Below are 20,470 nucleotides of genomic sequence, written 5' to 3' on the forward strand. Positions count from 1 at the left end.
ACCCAGCTTTATAGCACTGGGACAAGTCAAAGCTTCTCTAGGGGTCAGCTTTCTTATCTGTAAAATGAAGGGGATTAGACAATCTGCAAGAGGCCTTTCTTTCTAGCTCTAGCTATTGAAACCCTTTGCCAGAGGTTATTCTAGTTCAGATGCAGGTTGGATAAGATGGCCTTTGAAGTTCCTTCCAGTTCTGAAGTTGTGACCTTGGTTGTGATGGAGGAGGTGATAAGAGCACCCCTGAAGGCAAGGCATAGTTATAGAAACTCAACTGCTCCAGCTGGAAAGCCCAGAAAGAACTTAGAAGGAAGTAGAAAGGCAGAAGAAATGGCAAGAGCAACTTTGGACTTGAATCCCTTCCTATCTGGGACAAGATTGGAAAGAGTCTTAAGTGGGACAAGAAAGGATGTAAATAGAACAGAACTGGTCAAATACAGGTCCTAATGTAACCGAAGGATATTGGTTACAAAGTTTTAAAGAGTAATGTTTCCAGACTTACATGAACTGATGCAAAGTGAAATAAGCAGAACCCAGTCATTGTACAGTGACAGCAATATTTCTTGATGAAAAACTGTGAATGACCTAGTTATTCTCAGCAATGCAGTGATCCAAGACAGTCCCAAAGGCTCATGAAAAATCCTATCTTGCCCTCCAAGAAAGAATGGATGGTGTCTGATTGGAGATTAAAGCATACTTTATTTCGTTTTCTTCTTTTTTTAATTTGAGATCTTGTCCACCAAATGACTAATAAGGAAAAATGTTTTACATAATTACACACATAAAATCTATATCAGATTACTTACTCTCTCAAGAAGGGGGCAGGGAAGGTAGGGTGAGAAGAAAGAAGAGAATTTGGAACTCAAAACTTTAAAAAATAAATATTAAAATTGTTTTTACATGTAAAAGGGAGAAAATATTATTTACCAAATAACCTTTCCATAAAGTCCTATTCCGATCTGCCTCCAAGTAAATGTGTTGAGGGGATCTAAGGTTCTTGAAGGCTAAGAACAACCGAGCTAAGTTACTTACCAGAAGCCCATCACCACAGAGTTGGCTATAATGTGAGGAATGTTTTGGTCCAGGCAAATCTATCATAACCTGGATCAGAGTGAAAAGCCTATGATCTATGTCAATGGAGTAAGTATATCAATGGTTTTGTATGGATTCCTGAAGTCCCCAAGACCCTTTTGGGAAGTCCTTGAAATGAAAACTTTTTTTCATAATAATACTAATATGTCATTTGCCTATTAAAGTTCTCCTCCCATTTCCTACTGTATGAATCCAGATTTCCTTCATATACTTCAATCAAAATAACATATTGAAGAAAATTGAATGCAGAAGCATATAAGAGAACCCAACTGTCTTCTTTTAAGTGAGACATTAAGTATATTTGCAAAAACAAATAAAACAATGCACTATAATTTTCTTGTTTTGGAAAATAATTTTCATAAAAATAATGCACGTTGGCATTTAATCAGTGTAATTACTGTTGTTTTAAATACTTTATTAATTACTAATCAGTTTATTAAATATTTTTAAATTATCCGTTTTAATTCCAAATTAAGTTACTATCAATGGATATAACTCATAGGAGCAAAAGCTCTTTGGGAGCCTAGATAATTTTTAAGAGTATAAAGGGGTCCTGAGATCAAAAAAGCCAAAAATTGATGATATACACCAATAAAATACTGGATCTTAGAGGCATAGTAGAGTAGTGATGGTGCATTAGATTTGGAGTCAGCAATGACTTGAGTTCAAGTCCCACTTCTGAAACATACTGACTGTGTGGTCCTGGGCAAGTCAGTCACCTCAAGTGACATCCCTACATGGATGAAATAATAGTTTTAGATATTTAATAATAATAACTGACATTTCTGCAACAATTTTTAAGCTTTACATATATTATCTCATTTGATATTTGCAACAACCCTGTGAGTAAGACAATGTCTTGCTTTATAGAGGAGAAAACTGAGCCACAGAGTACTTAATGGCCATAGTGTCAGAGTCAGAATTCATACTGAGGACTATCCTGACAATAAGTCTATTATTCTTTCAATTACACATGCTGCTTCTCATTCATGTAATGCTATAATAATAATACTAATAAGCAGCTAGCACTGACATATTCTTTTTTTTTAATCCTTACCTTTCATCTTAGAATCAATACTCTATATTGGTTCCAAGGCTTAAAAAAGCAGTAACGGCGGTTAAGTGGAGGTTAAGTGACTTGTGCAGGGTCACTTGGCTAGAAAGTATCTGAGGCCAGATTTGACTCCAGGATCTCCTTGCTCCAGGCCTGGCTGCCCCACCAGGGACATATTATCCTAAAGTTTGCTATGTATACATAATAACAGTTGGCTTTTACATCATGTTTTAAGGTGTGCAAAGCAATTTGCCAATATTATCTCATTTGATTCTCCCAACAATCCTGGGAGGGAGATGCTATTATTATTACCATTTTACAGGTGAGTAAAATGAGGCAGACAGAGGTTATGTGCCTTGCTTAGGGTCACACAGCTGAAAAGGGTCTATGACTAGATTTTAATTCTCTCCCTGACTTCAGGGCCAGTGTTCTATCCACTTCCTCATCTACCAATGTATGATAACTCATTTGATTCTCATGATGAGAGACAACAATTATCCCCCTTTTGCAAATAAGAAAACTGAAGCTGAGAAGATAGTAGCTTACCTAGTGTCTCATGGCTAGCATATTCCTAAGGGCCACCTTCATGATTGCAAAGAATTCCCTATCTCTCTTGATTTCTGCAATAAAGTTGGGAAATGGAGAGTCCTGTTGGAGAAAGAGCAAGCCCAGTGTCACGGAATTGGCTGGAGGTGAATGACTAAAGGTGGGGAAATGGCTAGAGTAGGGAGCCTGGAGAAAGGAAGACGTCGCCCCAAGTTCAAATGTAGTCTCGGATATTTGCTTGTTGTGTGACCCTGGGCAAGTCATATAACACTGTTTGCCTCCATTCTTCCTCAGTCTCCACCGAGTTATATTTTCGTGATCCTTTTGCATGTTCTGTTATTTATCTTGTCTGACCGCGCACTCAACACTTCTAGAAATGAAGAACAACTCTGGTCCGGAGCATATGCAAACCAGTGCCTGAGCATGCTCAGTGAGTTGCCCTGGACCACAGAGGGATCCGATCCTGAGATGCCACTTCTGGTTTTAACAGGGACTGAAACAGGAAGTTGAAGAAGGGAGGGATAAGAGAGAATAGCGTTTGTGGCTCGGTGCCTAATGAGCTTCCCTTGTCAGCCTGTTACTCACAGCTGTGAGAAACTGAGGCTGTTACAAAGGACCTCTGCGCTCTGCGTTGGGCTCTGTGGATAGGCGGAGGGGAGGAGGGTGAGGTCAGCACGTAAGGGGAATGAAAGGGCAGAAGGGGATGGGCAGAAGAGAAGAGAAGAGAAGAGAGACTGAAAGAGACAGGAAACATGGCTCATGCCTTGAGTGCCACTGATGCTGGTTTTCTCCTCATTATTTAGTTCGTTTTACATAAAGAGAGAAGCCGGACCAAAGGTGCAGTTAAAGGAGCGTTAACGGCGTGATTTACAGCTGGAGGGCAAACCTCCTAAGAGGTGCCTCCTCCTCGGTTATCCCCGGACTCCCAATCTATCAACTGAGCCTGGGACTGAGAGGCTGTGACTTCTGCTTTCACAGCTCCTCTGGGGGTGGGGAGGGGAGCCCAAAGGAGGATGCTGTCCGACATCCCTTAAAATGCAGAGTTTCGAGATGAGTGTAACTCTGGGGCGTGCAGACACAATGATAACTGGGAGCTGAGACCCGAGTTCTGAATCCATTTTTGATTTTGTGAAACATTGCCGGAGGTAATGTTTTGAGTTCGTTTCCTAGACCACCTTCTAGCAGGTTTGATCTTCCTCTTAGTTTCTCCAGCACCCTGCTCCCAAAGACCTAGTTGTCAGATTGAGACTGAGACTTCAGACTATCTGTAGCAAATTTTAGGCAGACGAAGTAGGGCATACGTGAAAATAGGTGGGTGGAAGCCAGATGGCAGATTTTTGAAACCGAACCATGTATGTGTAAAGGTTGTGGCTGGGGCACAAAGAAGGTATGTAGTGAGTATCAGCTAGCAGCCCAACACGGCTAGTCACTGTGGGTGATACACAAGCAAAAAACAAGATTACTCCCCTCATACAGTAGCAATCCATTCCTCAGTCCAGACACTTGGAAAAACCAAACCATTCGAAGTGATTTTTTTAAAGACCTAGATGGGATCTGACCTCCAACGCAACTTCTTTAATTTTATTTGTTTTGTGACAGGTGATCTGTAATTTCATGGATTTAGTCAGTTCCTATTGAGGGAACTCCCTTGACCAATGAAGATCATTTTAAAGTTTTACTTAGAGTTGCCTTAGAGACCTTAGAGCTGTGTTGTGAAACCTATGGTGTGCTGGAGGGGGCTGCTCCCTCCCCCCTATGCCTAAGGACATTTTTCACATCACTGGCCCCTCTGCCCAACAGCCCAATGGGAGTGCTTCCTTCCTCTAGTCTGGGGGGAGGGGGGAGGAGTGGTTCACATGCAGCCTGAAGGTACTCCATCTCTAAAAGATTCACCATCACTGCCTTAGAGTTTCTTGGGGCACTGAAAAGGGCATCTTCCTGGGAATGGCTAGGTAGCACAATGGATAGAACATCAGCTTTAAGAGTCCTGGGTTCACATCCTGGAAAGCAATTTTGGAGCTATGCCCAAAGGGTACTAAAAGACTGTCTGCCCTTTGATCCAGCCATAGCACTGCTGGGTTTGTACACCAAAGAGAAATAAGGAAAAAGACTTGTACAAGAATATTCATAGCCACACTGTTTGTGGTGGCAAAAAAACTGGAAAATGAGGGGATGCCCTCGGCTTGGGGAATGGATGAACAAATTGTGGTATATGTTGGTGATGGAATACTATTGTGCTCAAAGGAATAATAAAGTGGAGAAATCCCATGTGAACTGGAACGACTTCCAGGAATTAATGTAGAGTGAGAGGAGCAGAACCAGGAGAACATTATACACAGAGACTGTTACACTGTGGTATAATCGAATGTAATGAATGGACTTCTCTACTAGCAGCAATGCAATGATCTAGAACTATTCAGAGGGACATATGAGAAAGAACGCTATCCACACTCAGAGGAAGAACTATGGGAAAAGAAACACAGAAGAAAAACAACTGCTTGATCACATGGTTCAATGGGAATGCAGACAATAAAAGATCAAGCTAGTGCAAATAATAATATGGAAATGGGTCTTGATCAATGACACATGTTAAACCCAGTGGAATTATGCATCAGATACAGGAAGGGGGTGGAGGGAGAGGAGGGAAGGAACATGAGTCTTGTAACCATGGAAAAATATTCTAAATCATCTTATTAAATAAAATATTTTTTCAAAAGAGCCCTGAGTTCAAATGTGGCCTCAGATGTTTCCTAGCTGTGTGATCCTGATTGCTGCTTTTTGGTCTTAGAATTGATACTAGAAACAAAGGTAAGAGTTTAGAAAGGAAAGAAAGAAAGAAAGAAAGAAAAGGAAAAGTTACGTGACTTGAACTCAGTTTCACAGTCAATATTTCAGAGGAGGGACTTAAAACCAGATTATCTTTGCCTGGAAGGCCAGCTTTCTCTCCACTCACTGACTACAACAAGCTGCCTGTTCTGCTCTTCATTTTATAGATAAGGAAAGAGAAGCCTGGAAAGATGGTGTCCTGCCCAAAGTTACAAAGAGAATTAGAGGCTCTGGCCAGTGCTCTTTCCAAGTTCCAGAAATTTCTCATCCCCAAGTTTAAGATGACCTTTTCTTACATTTTTCAGTCCGTGGAGTTACAGCAACTCCTTCAGTCCAGGCCTCTTTCTCCAAACTCTGAACTATTCATGCCGGGCAGAGTTGCTAAACTTAATAAGTCCTGACCTGAGAAAACTTTGAAGACGAGTTAGATTGTCCCTGGAATGAGAAAAAATCAGCTGTTAGTATGCTTAATAGAAGTGAACATGGGATTGAGCTCAGGTAAAATAACTGCACAGCTCTTCAAGGGTTAAAAACCAAATACCGGTGCAGCCCCACCCTTCCTCTCCCCACCCTTCCTCACCTTGTGGACCCGGCAGGGGTGCGGGTCTCAGCCTGCCCGAAACGCCTGCTTAGAGCCTCGGGCTCCCTGGCCAGGGTGGGGTGGGGGGATACAGGGTTGGGAGGGGGCAGCAGGAGCTAATGGTATCCTCCTGTGTCTCCACCCTGTGCGCCCCTAAATTAGCCCAATCCTCGAAAGCACTCCTTCCGCTCCTCCGTATGCCCTGCGGTGGAGGTGCCCTGGTTTAACCTGATGGCGAGGACCAGTTTAGGGCCAGGAAGAGAGGGGGCACTGGATCTGGGCGAGGGCCAGGGCCAGGGCCAGGGCAAAGGCGAGGGCGGGGCCAGGGGCGGGAGCAGACAAGCGGGGCTGGGCGGAGCCGCAGCTGTGGTGGCCTCAGCCCCTGCTCTGGCTTAGGCTCTAGCAAAGCTGGTCCGGGGACTGCGCTGAGCTGCTCCCTTGTTCGCCCGCTCGTATTCGCTCCCCGCTAGCTCCGAGAGCCGGCTAAGTCCCTTCCCTGTTGGCCGCCTCACTTAGGCTGGGAACATGAACACAGAAAAGATTGTCATCCAAGGGCCGGGACCCTGGGGTTTCCGCCTCGTGGGAGGAAAAGACTTCGAGCAGCCCCTCGCCATTTCTCGGGTAAGGTCCCGATCGGGCTGCGGTGCCTGCCCCCGGGGCCGTTCGAGGGCATCGGGGTAGAGAACTGTGCTTGGGCAGATCTAAGGGGACCTAGTGTGGAGAGAGGGGGTGGCACAGGCACCCTCCGGGGAAACTTGGAGAGGTTGCGGCTCCTGGAGCAGTCAAAGATCTGGTTCCCAGGGCTGGGGGATGTCAGCAGCCGGTAGCACCCTCCCTCTAGTCCCCGGCCGCTGTCACCCGGGGCTCTGGCCCTGCACGGCGTCCGGGAGCCACAGATTCCTGCGGTCCAGGTGGGGCTGTTGCAATCCGACCTGGGACTGCCGGAAAACATGCATGGGGTGAGGAGGTGTATTGGTGCTTGCTCCTACTTTCCCTTCGAATAATGATGGGTTAGGGCTGAAATCTTCGAGAGAAAAGACTTACAGGATCAGTCTTTCACCCCCTGAAACTGAGCGACGGCGAACCAGGACTGTTGTGCATGATTGTCTTATCTGGGCTGCCCATCAATCACTACTATTTACTACGGAGCACGGGTTGGGGTGGGGTGGGGTGTCGGTCATCCATCGTTCTTGTCCTTCCCAACTTTGCTAGCGGGAGTGAGTTGGCTGAAGTAGCCCACGCACACCTGCAATCGAAGGCTGAATAACAGAATGTACGTTTTCTTTTAACTTCCCCAGCCCACATTGTTTTTGTTTGTTTATTCATTCATTTATTTTTTACTGGCTTAGATCCTTTCCATCTCCTTCACTGAACAGGAAAATCATCTTTCACTTTCCAGCGGGACACTATGAACTTCAGTAGAAAAACCCGAGTTCAAATGCCACCTGTGATGATTATCATCACTTATCCCCCACCTCCCCCAACCCCACAATAGTTTCCTCACTTATAAAATGAAAGTGTGTGTGTGTGTGTGTGTGTGTGTGTGTGTGTGTTGGACTAGATGGACATTGAGAATATTTCTAGCTCTAAATCCTATACAACTTTCCTGCTATTGCATCCTTGAGTAAATCACTTAATTGTAGGTCTCAGTTTCCTCATCTGTAAAATGGGGAAGGGTGTTGGACTAGATGATCTCTGTAGCCCCTTTCAGCTCTTAGTCACTCATCCTATGATCTTCTAGACATCCCTTGGCTTTTTGGCTGTACCTCCTACCCCACCCCACCCCCATCTCTATAGTGATTGGGGCAGAAGGAAGAGAGGTGGTTGTTTCTGGGATTTTCAGTTTTTACTGATTTCATCTGGGAAATTCAGCTTCAGCCTGGAACTACCAGAACTGTTCTCACTCTAAATATTTTGAACCCCTCAGTGACATGTTGCAGATCCTCTGGCCTGAAGGAGCTCAAATGAATGCCCCTTAGATTGGGGATCTGGGATAGGAGGAGGCATATAGCAGCTGGCATCAGTTCTCACAGATGGTGGTTATAAATGCCCAACGATTTTCCTGGCATGCAATAGGTTGTCTGATGTGTGTGTGTGGGGGGGGGAGCAAATACTAATTGAGGGTGAAGCATATAACAGCAGTGCCTTCTCCCCACCAGAACAAATCTTACATTTCTTTCTAGGCCCAATTTTGAACCACAATCTTCCCTCAACACCTCTCTTTACAGTTTATTCTACTCCAAGTAGGAAGAGCACCAAATTTGGATTGAAAAGATTTGGTGCTAAGTCCTGACCCTGTGCCATGTATCTGCATGAACTTTGGCAAAACTCTCTCACTCAATAGACCTCAGTTTCCTCATCTGTAAAATGAGGGGCTTGGCCCAGATGATCTTAAAGTAGAAGCATATGATTTTTCATACTCCTTGAATTTTTGTAACACTCAGTATAGTCAGTATGAAATCTCACATTTCATATTTCATATACCATATTCACCACTGTTGTGTAAGGACTATTTTTTTGTTTGTAGCCCAAGAGCCTAGTACAATGTCTTGCACTTAAGTAATTATAGGTTGATTATTTAATTTTATAATGGTAAACACTTATTGTTTACTTGCAGTTATTTTTGTATATGTTGTATTCCCTAGTAGAGTATAGGAATGGAGCAGGGATGGTACTCCATTTGATCTTTATGTCTCCATTAATATCTAATAGGAACTTAATAACTGCTTTAGGTAAAAGAAGATAATGATACCCTGGCTACAGTGTAAGATCTCCAGTGTCAGTCCTAATTTTTTTTAATTGTTCTTTCATTTTTCCATGATCTTTTACAAATATATCCTTCCTTCCTCCTCTTCCTAGCAGGCCATCTCTTATAACAAAGATTAAAAAAAGAAAAAGAATTCAGCAAAGTCTGACAGTATATGTGTGTACTATTCGATACCTTGGGTCTTCCACCTTGTTCTATATCATATCTGTAGTTTCTGAAGAATAGAGCTCACATGGTGTGAATCCTATGGTAAATGTCCAGTAAACATGTAGTGGCTGGTTAATGGATAAATAAATACTCCATGTATTTAAATGCCACTTGCATCGTACCGGATTCCTGCTACTTACGTGTATATTGTGTATCATTATTTACCACCCTTTCCTAGTTCAGTGATTTATACGTGACACAAACCGTCTTTTAAGTAGAGAATGTTCAGTGAGAAAGCTCAAATGCCTTTCCTAATTATAGCAGCATCACAAAGCATGTTTAGTGCATGTGGTGTAAGAGTGACCCAGGGCAATGCTAACTGGAAGCCTAAAATCACAGACAGTTAGAGCTGGAAGAAATTGTAGGCATCATTTCTTCCCTTGGGTTTTAAAGTTAGAAGGTGACTTATTAATCATCCAGTTCAGTGATACAGTGAATGGAGTGATATACTTAGAGGCAGGAAGACCCAAATTTGAATCCTGTTTCCGATACCTACAAGCTATGTGACCCTGGGCAAGTCACTTAGCTCTTTTATCTTTTGTCTCCTTATTGGCAAAATAAAGATAATAATAACACTTAGCTCCCAGGATTATGGTGCCTGGTAAGACTTAAAAGTGCTCAATAAGTGCTAGTAATAACTATTACCACTGCCACCACTGCTACCGCCACCACTACTACCACAGCTAGGTGGTAAAGTGGATAGAGTGCTGATTCTGAAGTCAATCATCTTCCAGAGTTCAAATCTGGCTTCAGACACTGACTAGCTACATGACCCTGAGCAAGTCATATAACCCTATTTACCTTTGTTTCCTCATCTTTAAAATAAGCTGGAGAAGGAAATGGCAACCCACTCCATTATGTTTGCTAGGAAAACCCCAGATGGGATCATGAAGGGTCAGACACAACTAAAGTGATTGAACCCCTTTAAACTGGCAAATTTGGGATTTCTTTCTTTCTTCTCTCACAACAATTTCCAGTTCTTCCTCTAAACATCTTGCCTTGGACCCCTTAGGGTTCTATCCATTTAATAGGTTTTTGATGCTTTCATGAACCTAACCTATTATTTCAACTCCTTCATACCATCTCATCTTGAGCAATTCTTGTATGTATTTTCTCATCAATCCTTTACAGAGTGTCTAGTAATCACTATTTTTGAGTATTTCCCTAATGGCACTGTTGGCTTTCCAAATCCCTAAGATGTCATCTCAGTGAATTCCATTTTTTCCATTTCAATCTCTCATTTCCCCCATACTTGTTACCAGAAGCCTTGATCCTGTCCACACCCCAGCCCAAGTGGCTGCTTGGTTTATGTTGACTGTTTTTTTTCTTCTCCCAGCAACTGCCAAAAGGGCAGGAAGAGGAGGGGCAAGAGATGTAGGAATGAGATTGGCAAGGGTAGCATACTGCTTGACAGTTTGGAAATCCAGCAATATAGTAACTTGTATTTATGGTATGTGCTCTTTGCCCTGGAACCCTGAGGGCATACTTAAAAATGGACCCCTTAAAGGTTATCAGTCTGCTTCTGACTTTTTAGAAAAGGCCTTCACCATCTTGAAATAAGTGGGCTTTGTATCATATCTTCCCAGAGGTCAATGGAGCAGGGTCCTTGTCTGAACATGAAAAAGTAAGAAGTTTGGGAGGGAAATGGACTGTATTTTGAAAATGCCCCTATCCTCTCATCCAATGAAATTGGTCATCTGGGAAATATTAGCAGCTATAGCTGATCTCAGCTGCCACAAGGGGATAGAATGAAAAGGACTGGAATAGAATGAAAGGGAAGGACGCATCAGAATAACATTTATTCAGTGACTCTATCCCAACATTTACTGGAATGAAATTCATCAAGACATTTTTGTGTTGATACTTCCTATAGCGTAGCACCTCCACTGAAAGCAAAGGGGTCTACCCAGCACATCTGCATTCAAGGATGGCACCAATTTTTTAGTATTGTTATCTAGAAGATGATAAGAAAATGAGCTTTGCATCTGACTTGAAGAGGTCATGATCTCCTTGGCAATCATGGATGGGAAAACCACCAAGGAATTAATGCAAGGCTGTATTAAGAAGAATTGTTTTCCATGCTTTATAGATTCTCAAAGGTCATGCCTTGCTGTGGCCCTGATGTCATTAACTGAAGAAGGGAGGGGAGAACCCTGATATTTCCTGTACTTTACAAATGGAGGAACTAAAGCCAGCCTGGGTTAAGTAATTGAATTGAATTTACAAAATTTTTCAGTCACAACCTCTTTTTGACAACTTCCTTGAAAAGAGGATGATAAAGGCCAGGTAAAAGTTAACCCAGATGTTTGTGTCCAAAGATTGCTTTTTGAATAATTACCCAAATGCTATTTTCTTAAAAAGTCTGGAATGTTAACTTCCCAAGAGAAATCCTTGGGTACCTACCTGTCATTGGCAAACCCAACAGGGGCTGTCTTGTCTTTATGAAGAAGTCTCATTGAGAAGGCTGTTAATGCAGATCCTGGAACATCAGAATTGAGGCCTGATAATAAAAACTCACGTTTAGAAAACATTTTAAAGCTTACATAGAATGTTCTAATGAGTGCCCTGCCAGTTAGGTACTTAGTACAAATATTTATTATTCCTAGTTTATAGATAATAAAGGTGACCTCAAGTGATTTGCCTAAGCCAGGATTCAAACCTGGGTTTTCTTGACTGAAGCAGAACATTCTTCCGTTGGTGACTCTGCCACAAACTAGCAAGCCTATTAATTTCTGGAGGCCTCAGTTTCTATTTCTGTAAAATGAAGGGATTGGACTTTATGATCTTTAGGGGTTTTTTGCTGTTCTATGAGGAAACTAATAGAAATTGGATCCTGACCTTAGATAAAATAAACAGACTGAGGGCAGAAAGGAGCCGTTGCCCTATTCTCTGCCGCATCTAAAAGGAGCAATTGGTACAGACTAGGTGCTCAGTAGAGGTTTGTTGAATTACTTGCCCTTCATCCAAATGGCTAGAGCCCCTTGGAGACTATTCTAAGGAGCTGGCAGGGGTAACTGCATTTGCTGCAAAGCCTTTATCCTGGCCACTGCCCACAGATAAGGTAATCTCAAGGGCAGATTCTCTCTTCTCTTGACTGTAATGTAATAATTGTTCACGCTTTTTCAATTAATACTTAACAAAGCATTTCCCACACAACAACTCTGTGAGGTAGGTTAGAATGTTGTTGCCCCATTTTATAGACCGGAAAACCAAGGCTCCAAGAGAACATGCAGCCATAAGTTGCATTACCAGCCAGCATTTGAACCTAGGTTTTCATACTCCATGGCCACTCCTCTTTCATGGAATTTATGACCAAATTGAGTAAAAATAACACTGTCATTCCCTCTTTTTCCTTGTGCATGTCTGATTACTCTTGTGGAGTGTCTCTCAAGTCAAGTCCTGTGGTTTCTGCCCTTTGATATGTGAGGCTGTAAGCTTTCATTGTCTATGTGTATTTGGAGTTTATTCAACTAGACTATAAACTCCCAGAGCAGAAACTATGTCTTTAATTTTATGTAAATATCAATAATATTGAAAGAATTTAGAATTTAAGTGTCAAAGACCTCAGATTCAAGCCCCAGATGTGACACTTACTAGGCCCTGTGGTCAGACAAAATGATCTCAGGGGTTGCACATAATTCTAAAGCTCCTATGATTCTAGGCAGATCAGCATCCCTGGTCCTCAATTTTCCCATCTGTAGAATGCATATAACAATTTTTATAAGTTGATTTTGAGGAAAGCACTTTATAAAACTTAAAGAACAACAAAAGCATGAACTATTGTAGATTCCTGGTTTCTGACATTGAACAATGGTAAGTGGTCAACTGAACTGAAAACATCTGATTATTTATATGTAGCCCTTTAAGGCTTGCAAAGCAGTTTATATATATTTTCATCTGATCCTCACTACATTCCTTTGAGGAAGGAACTATTATCCCCATTTTATAGAAAAAGAAACTGAGGCAGAGATAAATTAGGTGATTTGTAGTCAAACTGCTAATGAGCTGTTCCAAGTGGGATCTGAACTCAACTTTGACAGATTTCCCCCCATCCACTAGACCACACTGCCTCACATTAGGTGGTGATCTTTTTTTTCTATACCCCATGGGTTTTCCCTTTTCACCATATTCCATATTTGCTAGCAAAATTAGAGCAAAAACTAGTTTGTCATTGGAGTTTCTGTAAGTCCTAATTGAGCTTCATTCTTCTAAGAGAGAACAAATTAAAGGACTGGGGTAGAGACAACAAAGAAGGCAGGAGAGATGATACCTTTTTTCTAAGCCCTATTTACTTGGGCATATTTCCATAACATTCTCTTGTGAGATCGTAAGCTGAAAGAAAATATAGTAGGCCCCAGCTGCTAATCCCTCCTGCCATACGGCCCACCCCCAACTTGGGCCATGTCTCCTTTGCTATAGAAAAGGAAAGGTGAGATCAGCTGGCTTCTGCATGGAATGATTCTGCTTTGACAACAGACCACTGGATGATTAAAGAGCTATTAAAAGCAGGTGTTGTGGCTTCAGATTGCTTTGATATCCTTCTTATTTGGTCCTATAATATAATTGGAGTTTATAAAGCACTACACAGTAACCCTGTGAGATTGGTTGTAATGGTGTTGCCCCATTTTACAGGTCTTTATACTCCATATCCACTTCTCTTTCATGGGATTTATTGAGTAGAAATTGAGTAGAAATGACTGCCATTCCTTCCTACCTCACAATAAGCTCATGAGATAGATGATGCAATTATTATCCCCATTTCATAGGTAAAAAAAAGCAATGCTCAGAGAAATTAAGAGACTTGCCTTAAGTTATATATAACTAGCAGTGGTAGATCTAAGATTCAAATTCTGTCTTCTTGACCACAAGTCAAGTGTTCTTTTCATCCTGCCCAAACAGGACTAAACTAATTGTTCAGTGAGTTAAATTTGTAATTTTAAGCAATTGAGTATCTTTTTTAAAAACTGTCTTCTACTTTAGGGCAAGGGACTTCCTGCTCCAATCAATGAAAATTCAATCAGGAGGGAAGATAATTTATTTGAGTATTTGAGATCTTAAGTGACTAACATACTGTCCCCTTTTCTTTAGGTTACTCCAGGCAGCAAAGCAGCATTGGCTAATGTATGTATTGGAGATTTTATCTTGGCCATTGATGGAGAAAATACCAGCAACATGACTCACTTGGAAGCCCAGAATAAAATCAAGAGCTGTGTAGATGACATAACCCTCACAGTTGGCAGGTAAAACCTAGAAACAAACAGAATTTCCATTCATTTCACAGCAATTCTGTAAGTTTTAATGCCAGTGTTCCTTCAACACTTTTCCATTTCCTACTATGTGCCGGGTAAATTGTGATAAAACTCAATACAAATATTTTAAAAAATAACTAGGCTCTTGCTTTCAAAGAACTTACAGTCTAAACTGAAAGGGTATCCTACTGGGGAATAGGGTATAACCCATATACAAACAAATGAATTACAAGGTCTGGAGTGATGAGGATAGAGCAGAGTCAGACAAAGTGCTCTAGAAAGACAAGAAGTGGGAGAGAATATTCTCAGTTGAGGAGCCTCACTTTAGACAGTATAGCCTCCAAATGCCTGACTAATTGGGCTTCCATGATTCTTTCTGTTAATGATACTTGCATTTTCATGTTATAGTTTTTAGAAAGTAAAATTGATATAATTCAGAGACACTTTTGCTTCTTTTTGAGTATAATTATAGTAGCCTGTATTTCTACTTTAATATTTTATAATTTATAAAGAGTAGTTAGAAAACTAGTACAACTACCTTCATTCCCTTTGAACAGAAAATGGAACTGAGGCTTTAAAAGGTTGTCATTTGCCTTGGATTATCCTTCTAGGGGAGAAAAAGGGAAAGTAGTACTCAAAACCAGGCCTTCTGGGTCCAAGTTCAGAGCTATTCTCACCATACTTTACTACCCTTTACTCTTATGAGCCTAAAACCCAATAATTTTTTGCCCAGGGTTTATTAGATATTCCCAGCAAGGCCAGAAGTTTACAGTGGAACAGGAACAATACTGAAATAAACTAGTACATAGAACAAATAGTCTATCCCTTTTAGCATTTTCATTAAGTGCAAACATGGTGATTAATGTACTTATAAGGTGGAGAGTGAGAAGAGCCTCATGGGAACTGCATATGGAATGGTAGTTTGCTCCGTGCTCTACTTCATCTGGGAAGGCTTCTTGGGAATGTGGAATTTTAGGAGCTGATAGAATCACAGGCTGTTAGAGCTGGAAGAGACCTCAGAGACCAAAGAGCCCAATCTCCTCATTTTACAGTTGAGAAATCTCAGTCCCAGAAGAGAGGAAGCAGCTTGCCCAAGGTCACACAATAATGACTTGTGCTTTCCGATTCCCTGAATTCTTATATTATTAACATTAACTTGAAATTCATACGTGTTAGTACTGTCCCTCTCAACTAGATCTGAAGGTCTTTGGGAAGAGATTTCCTATATCTTCTACAACAGGAATGGGAAAACTTTTCTCCTACTCAGAGACCACTGACGTAAACAGAAAAAAAAAAACATAATTTGAGTGCTATAAGTAAAGAACAACCTAATTTCATTGTGGAGTAAAAGGGGAGGAAGAAAAGTAGTTTGAGAGAGGAGGAAATGGATTTCATCCATTTCTAACATTGAGGCCAAGTATACCCCAGAGTGATCAAAGAAAGGCATGCATGTGCACAAATATTTATAGCAATTACTTTTATAGTGGCAAAGAATTGGAAATTAAGGAGATACCCATCAATTGGGGAATGGCTGGATGAGTCATTATATGAACATATGTATGAATATGAAAGAATTCGATTGGGCAATAAGACATGATGAAGGGAGCAAAACAACAGAAGAGACCTCTAAAAACAACAAAAAATTAAGTAATCAGTCATTATCAAGGAACATCAATATTTAAGGTATAGGAGCTTAAGTATTTAGGGAATCTCTACATTTTCTTTTAAGCTAAACTCTTTTTTTCCTATTTATTTTTTTTATTTACATGTAGAAACAATTTTTGACAATTGTTTTCTGATGTTTTAAGATTTAGGATGACATTTTAGGATTCAGATTTCCTCCCTACCTCCCTTCTTCCCCTCCATGAGGAGGTGAATAGTCTGATATAGGTTATAATCTGATATAGGCTATACATACTTTGCAGAGTTGTTGTGAGGCTCAAATGAGATAATGTTTATAAAGCATTTACCACACTGCCTGGCATATAGTAGTCACTCTAAATGCTTATCCCTTCCCTGTTTCTCTCCCTTTCTCTGATAAGTATTTCTGCTTTATAGTTTCTAGGATCTACCTTTTACTCAAACCTGTCTTTGAAATAATTCTCTGTTGCAGGAGCGAATATAAAATCTGGTCTCCACTTGTGACAGAGGAAGGGAAACGTCATCCATACAAGATGAATTTAGCTTCTGAACCCCAAGTAAGTAGCAGTTCTTCATCACCAAATTTCTACTCTCCAGTCTCTTTTCTATCTTTTTAAAGCAACAGCAGAATTCAATGCAATAAACTTTTATTAGGCATCTACTTTTTGTTCAGTACTCTTTTATGTCTGGATAGTACAAAGGTGAAAATAAAATTGTCCTTGCTCTTAACGATCTGGTATTCTATTAACCTATACTCTGGCTATATTCTAGTACCCTGGGAGTACTAGTAATGCTCCTGGGAAGGTTTCTTATCAGATCACCCAAGAGACAATCTGGCCTTTATCTTGTTCTTCCATTAAAAAAAAGAAGCCATGAGGAATCTTGCATGGTTAGACCTATAAGAGGCCAAGGGAGAACCATCTTATTTTACAACCTATTCATTTTGTGGATAAAGAAAAAGAAGCCCAAATAGGGCAAGCAACTTGCCAGAGCCACGTAGTTTCATAGCAGAGAATAAATACTGAGTCTGCTAAATCCTCAGCTTCATATTTCTTGCCTCTGTACCCCTGTCTTAGGGATGCTTGGAAAGCAGGAAAGAAGATGATAGAACTAACCAGAAAGAGGTAGAGGAGAATAGAGGGGGGTGGGGGGGAAGCAGGCATGCACACACATGTACACACGTGCACACACATTTATGCATGCATGCAACACAATGCACACATGCACATATACTCACACACCAAAATACAAATAGACAGATACAAGCAAAATATAAAGTTTAAAGATAGGTAATAGGGAAACCTTATTGCTGCTTTAAAAAAAAATCCTTCCTTCTGTCTTAGAATCAGTACTAAGTATTAGTTCAGAAGCAGAAGAGTGATAAGGGCTATGCCATTGTGCTTGAGTGACTGAGTGACTTGCCTGGGGTCACACCGCTAGGAAGTATCTGAGGTCCGATTTGAAACCAGGACCGTTCATCTCCAAGCCTGGCTCTCCATCCCTTGAGCCACCTAGCTAACCCTTAATAATAATTTTCTAGGGAAGTTAATGAATATTACACAATAAAGGATAGTCCAATATGAACTCGATTCAAGTAAAATAATTAAAAACTGTTTGAGTAGAAAATAATAATGGATCACATTTCTATAGTATTTTAAGGTTTTCAAAGTGATTTTTATCACAAGCCACCTGTGAAGCAAATAGGAAACTGAGGCCCAGAAAAATTAAGTAATTTTCCTGTGATAATAAGGGGGTAAGAGATTTTTTCAAACTCATTTTCTCACTCCTGATTCAAGGCTTTTTCCATGTTCTTGGCCAGAGGTTCAGGACGGCACAAAATAATGAGGTTGAGATTCCCAAATATCTCATAATTTTATATATTTGAACTGGAAGAGACCTCAGAGTGAGTCATCTAGACCAGTCTCTTCATTTTGTAGATCTGGGTAAGGTCACATAGATAGTAAGTGACTGCTCAGGGCCTTGATCTACAGTCTTCTGGCTCCAAGCCTTGGGTCATTTCCCTGTGCCATCTGTTTCATTGTGGCTTAATTGATCCGTTGGGGAAAAACAAAAATTTTAAAAGATCAATTAATCCAATTCCTAAAGAATCAATTTAGGAAAGAGTCAATTTCTTGGAAGGCAGAGTATGACATTATATCCATATTCTATAGCGAAACACTAAAATGGAAATTCTTTCTGTTGTGCTTCATCTTGTAGGAAATCATTCCCTTCCCTGCCCCCTTCTATCCCGTCCTCTTTTTGGAGCTTGCTTCTTGTTTCTCTGGGTTCTTGCATCTGTTAGAGCAGATGTCAGCTCAGGACAGTGAGGGTGTCTGGAACAATGGTCATGCCCTCTGCCTCCAATTGCCTTTCTAATTATTATCATAATTAATTTTTTCTTCATGAGCATCTTGATGGCGGAGCCTGTATATTTGTTATAGGCAAATATTTGTCCTTCTGGTGAGGTGCTGAAGGTCTTGGGTAACTTCTGGCAAGAGCTGTAGTTAATGGCATCAAGTCAGCAGTTAGTACAGACTCTGTGAGTCGAGGACTCTTTTCTTGAGAGAGGAAGTTTTGAAAACTAATTTCCTCACTTGTTTGGCCAAGTTAACTTTAATTGTGAAAATTACAAAATTTTGTTTAGTATTGGTGAACTAGTTTTTTGTAGTGATTCAAGGTATTAGCAAGTAGCAAAATGCTGCTGCCTCGCCTCTTCTCAGCCCGGCCCTTGATATGCATGGTAAGCTTGCTTTAAGCATTAAGTACATTCCAGAAAGGAATACTTAAAGGAAAATGAGTATTTGGTGTCTGGTTCTATTTTCCCTTTGAATAGCATTATTTAAGAAATAATTTCCTGCAGGAAAACCATTAGCCCCAGCATGTAATAACAGTTGTACCAGAGGATCCCCAAATTCACTTTAGGGATCACTCTCTCTGTGATTTCATTCTCCACACAAACCCTGAACAAAAGTTTAGAGGCTGCATGGGATAGTGGATAGGGGATTTGGACCTTGGAAGAGCTAGGTTCAAATCCTACCTCTAACTCACAAATTGTGTGACTGTAAGCAAGTCACCTCACTAGTGAGGTACTAGTTCTAGAGCAATAGAATAGAGTAGTAGTTCTGGAGTTCAAAGATTTGGGTTTAAATTCCACTTCTAATATTTACCACTTATATGGCCTTGGACTAATTACTTCACCTCTAATCTGTAAAATAGAGGCCGTTAAATTTCAATTGCCCCTGAGATCCCCTTCAATTGTATATCTATGCTACTATGAACTCTAAGCCTCAAAGTCCTGAGCTGTAAAATGGGGATGATTACTTCCCTGTGTATCTCATGAGATTGTTGAGTCAAAAGATGAAGTGTATATAAAATGTTTTGGAAACCTTAAAGCAATATCTGTGAGTTATTACCTGGATACCACATATCAAAGACTAGTTTTTATGCATTAAAGTACTCCAGGTACTTTTTTTTTTGGATCCAGACCTAAGATTTTTATTAGTGTGGGGAATTTCCACCGCCTCTGAAGATGATTAATTCTACTATATATAAAGAATTGCTTGAAGCACTGATAGGTTGAGACCCTGCCTTTGACCCCACAGCTAGTATGGAACAGGGGCATGACTTGGAACCCCAGTCTTGAGCTCAAGGCTGGACCTAGAGCCATAGTGCCTTTCTTCATACAAATACAAAGCTTTATAGCATCATATAACAGTGAAGTATTCTATACTGGTGCTTAAATTTAGTGTGCCTAAAATCTTCAGATTAAACAAAGTAACCATGTGTTTTGCTACTTTAAATTTGTTAAATGAAGAGGTTGGGTTCTTCCAACTCAAAATCTCGCATCCTGTACATATCCAAAACAGACAAAGGAATTCCATATGTTAATTTCTAGCTGGAGAGATTTCTTCTTTTAGTTCAAGGGCTCGCTTGTCATGATATACTTCCCATAGTCCTTAACCAAAATCCCCTTTCAACTATTAAAAAAAAGAGTTTGAATGAGATCAGCCTATACATCATCAAATAGGAGGGATAGGGACCTGTTACTTTATATATTTCTAAACCAACACCCCAGCTTATCTGAAAGGAGAGTCCTTTTACTTCCTTGTCATTGTTGAGTTTCCTTGGAGACTGATAAATAGAGAGCCCAAACAATGACATCATCCCTGATGCAAAAGTTAGCCCTGGGATGTTCCTGAATTCTGGGAAGGGCAATGAACACATGAGTAGACAGATACTCCTTTTGTATGTGAAACAGACACATTCCTGCCATACTGGACTAATTTCACAATGTGTAATGTGATATATCAACCTCTATATCCCACTGACTTCCATTACGATCAAGATTATGTTCCTATGGGGGAAATGTTGGCTCCAGGACAAATGAGAGCTGTCCTTCAATCCTGTGCAGCCTGCTGTGCTGCTGGGGGTCAAACCGTAAAAGGGAGGGAGGGAGGAATTAGAGGAAAAGGAGGCTTGCTGTGGAGGGAATGACACCACTGTGTTCAGTGCAT

At 40.8% G+C, this 20,470-nt stretch overlaps 1 protein-coding gene across 1 annotated transcript in view; it reads left to right on the top strand.

The window, feature by feature from the left end:
• Nucleotides 1-6,427: 6,427 nt before the first annotated feature.
• PDLIM1 (PDZ and LIM domain 1) overlaps nt 6,428-20,470 on the top strand; it is a 45,834-nt gene continuing 31,791 nt past the window's right edge. The window contains exons 1-3 of the mRNA XM_001367103.5: nt 6,428-6,713; nt 14,155-14,306; nt 16,429-16,513. Coding sequence (XP_001367140.1) covers nt 6,618-6,713; nt 14,155-14,306; nt 16,429-16,513 — 333 coding nt within the window. The 5' untranslated portion in view covers nt 6,428-6,617. The remainder of the gene's footprint in view (nt 6,714-14,154; nt 14,307-16,428; nt 16,514-20,470) is intronic.

The sequence above is a fragment of the Monodelphis domestica genome, chromosome 1, assembly GCF_027887165.1.
Source record: "Monodelphis domestica isolate mMonDom1 chromosome 1, mMonDom1.pri, whole genome shotgun sequence".
Classification (NCBI taxonomy): Eukaryota; Metazoa; Chordata; class Mammalia; order Didelphimorphia; family Didelphidae; genus Monodelphis; species Monodelphis domestica.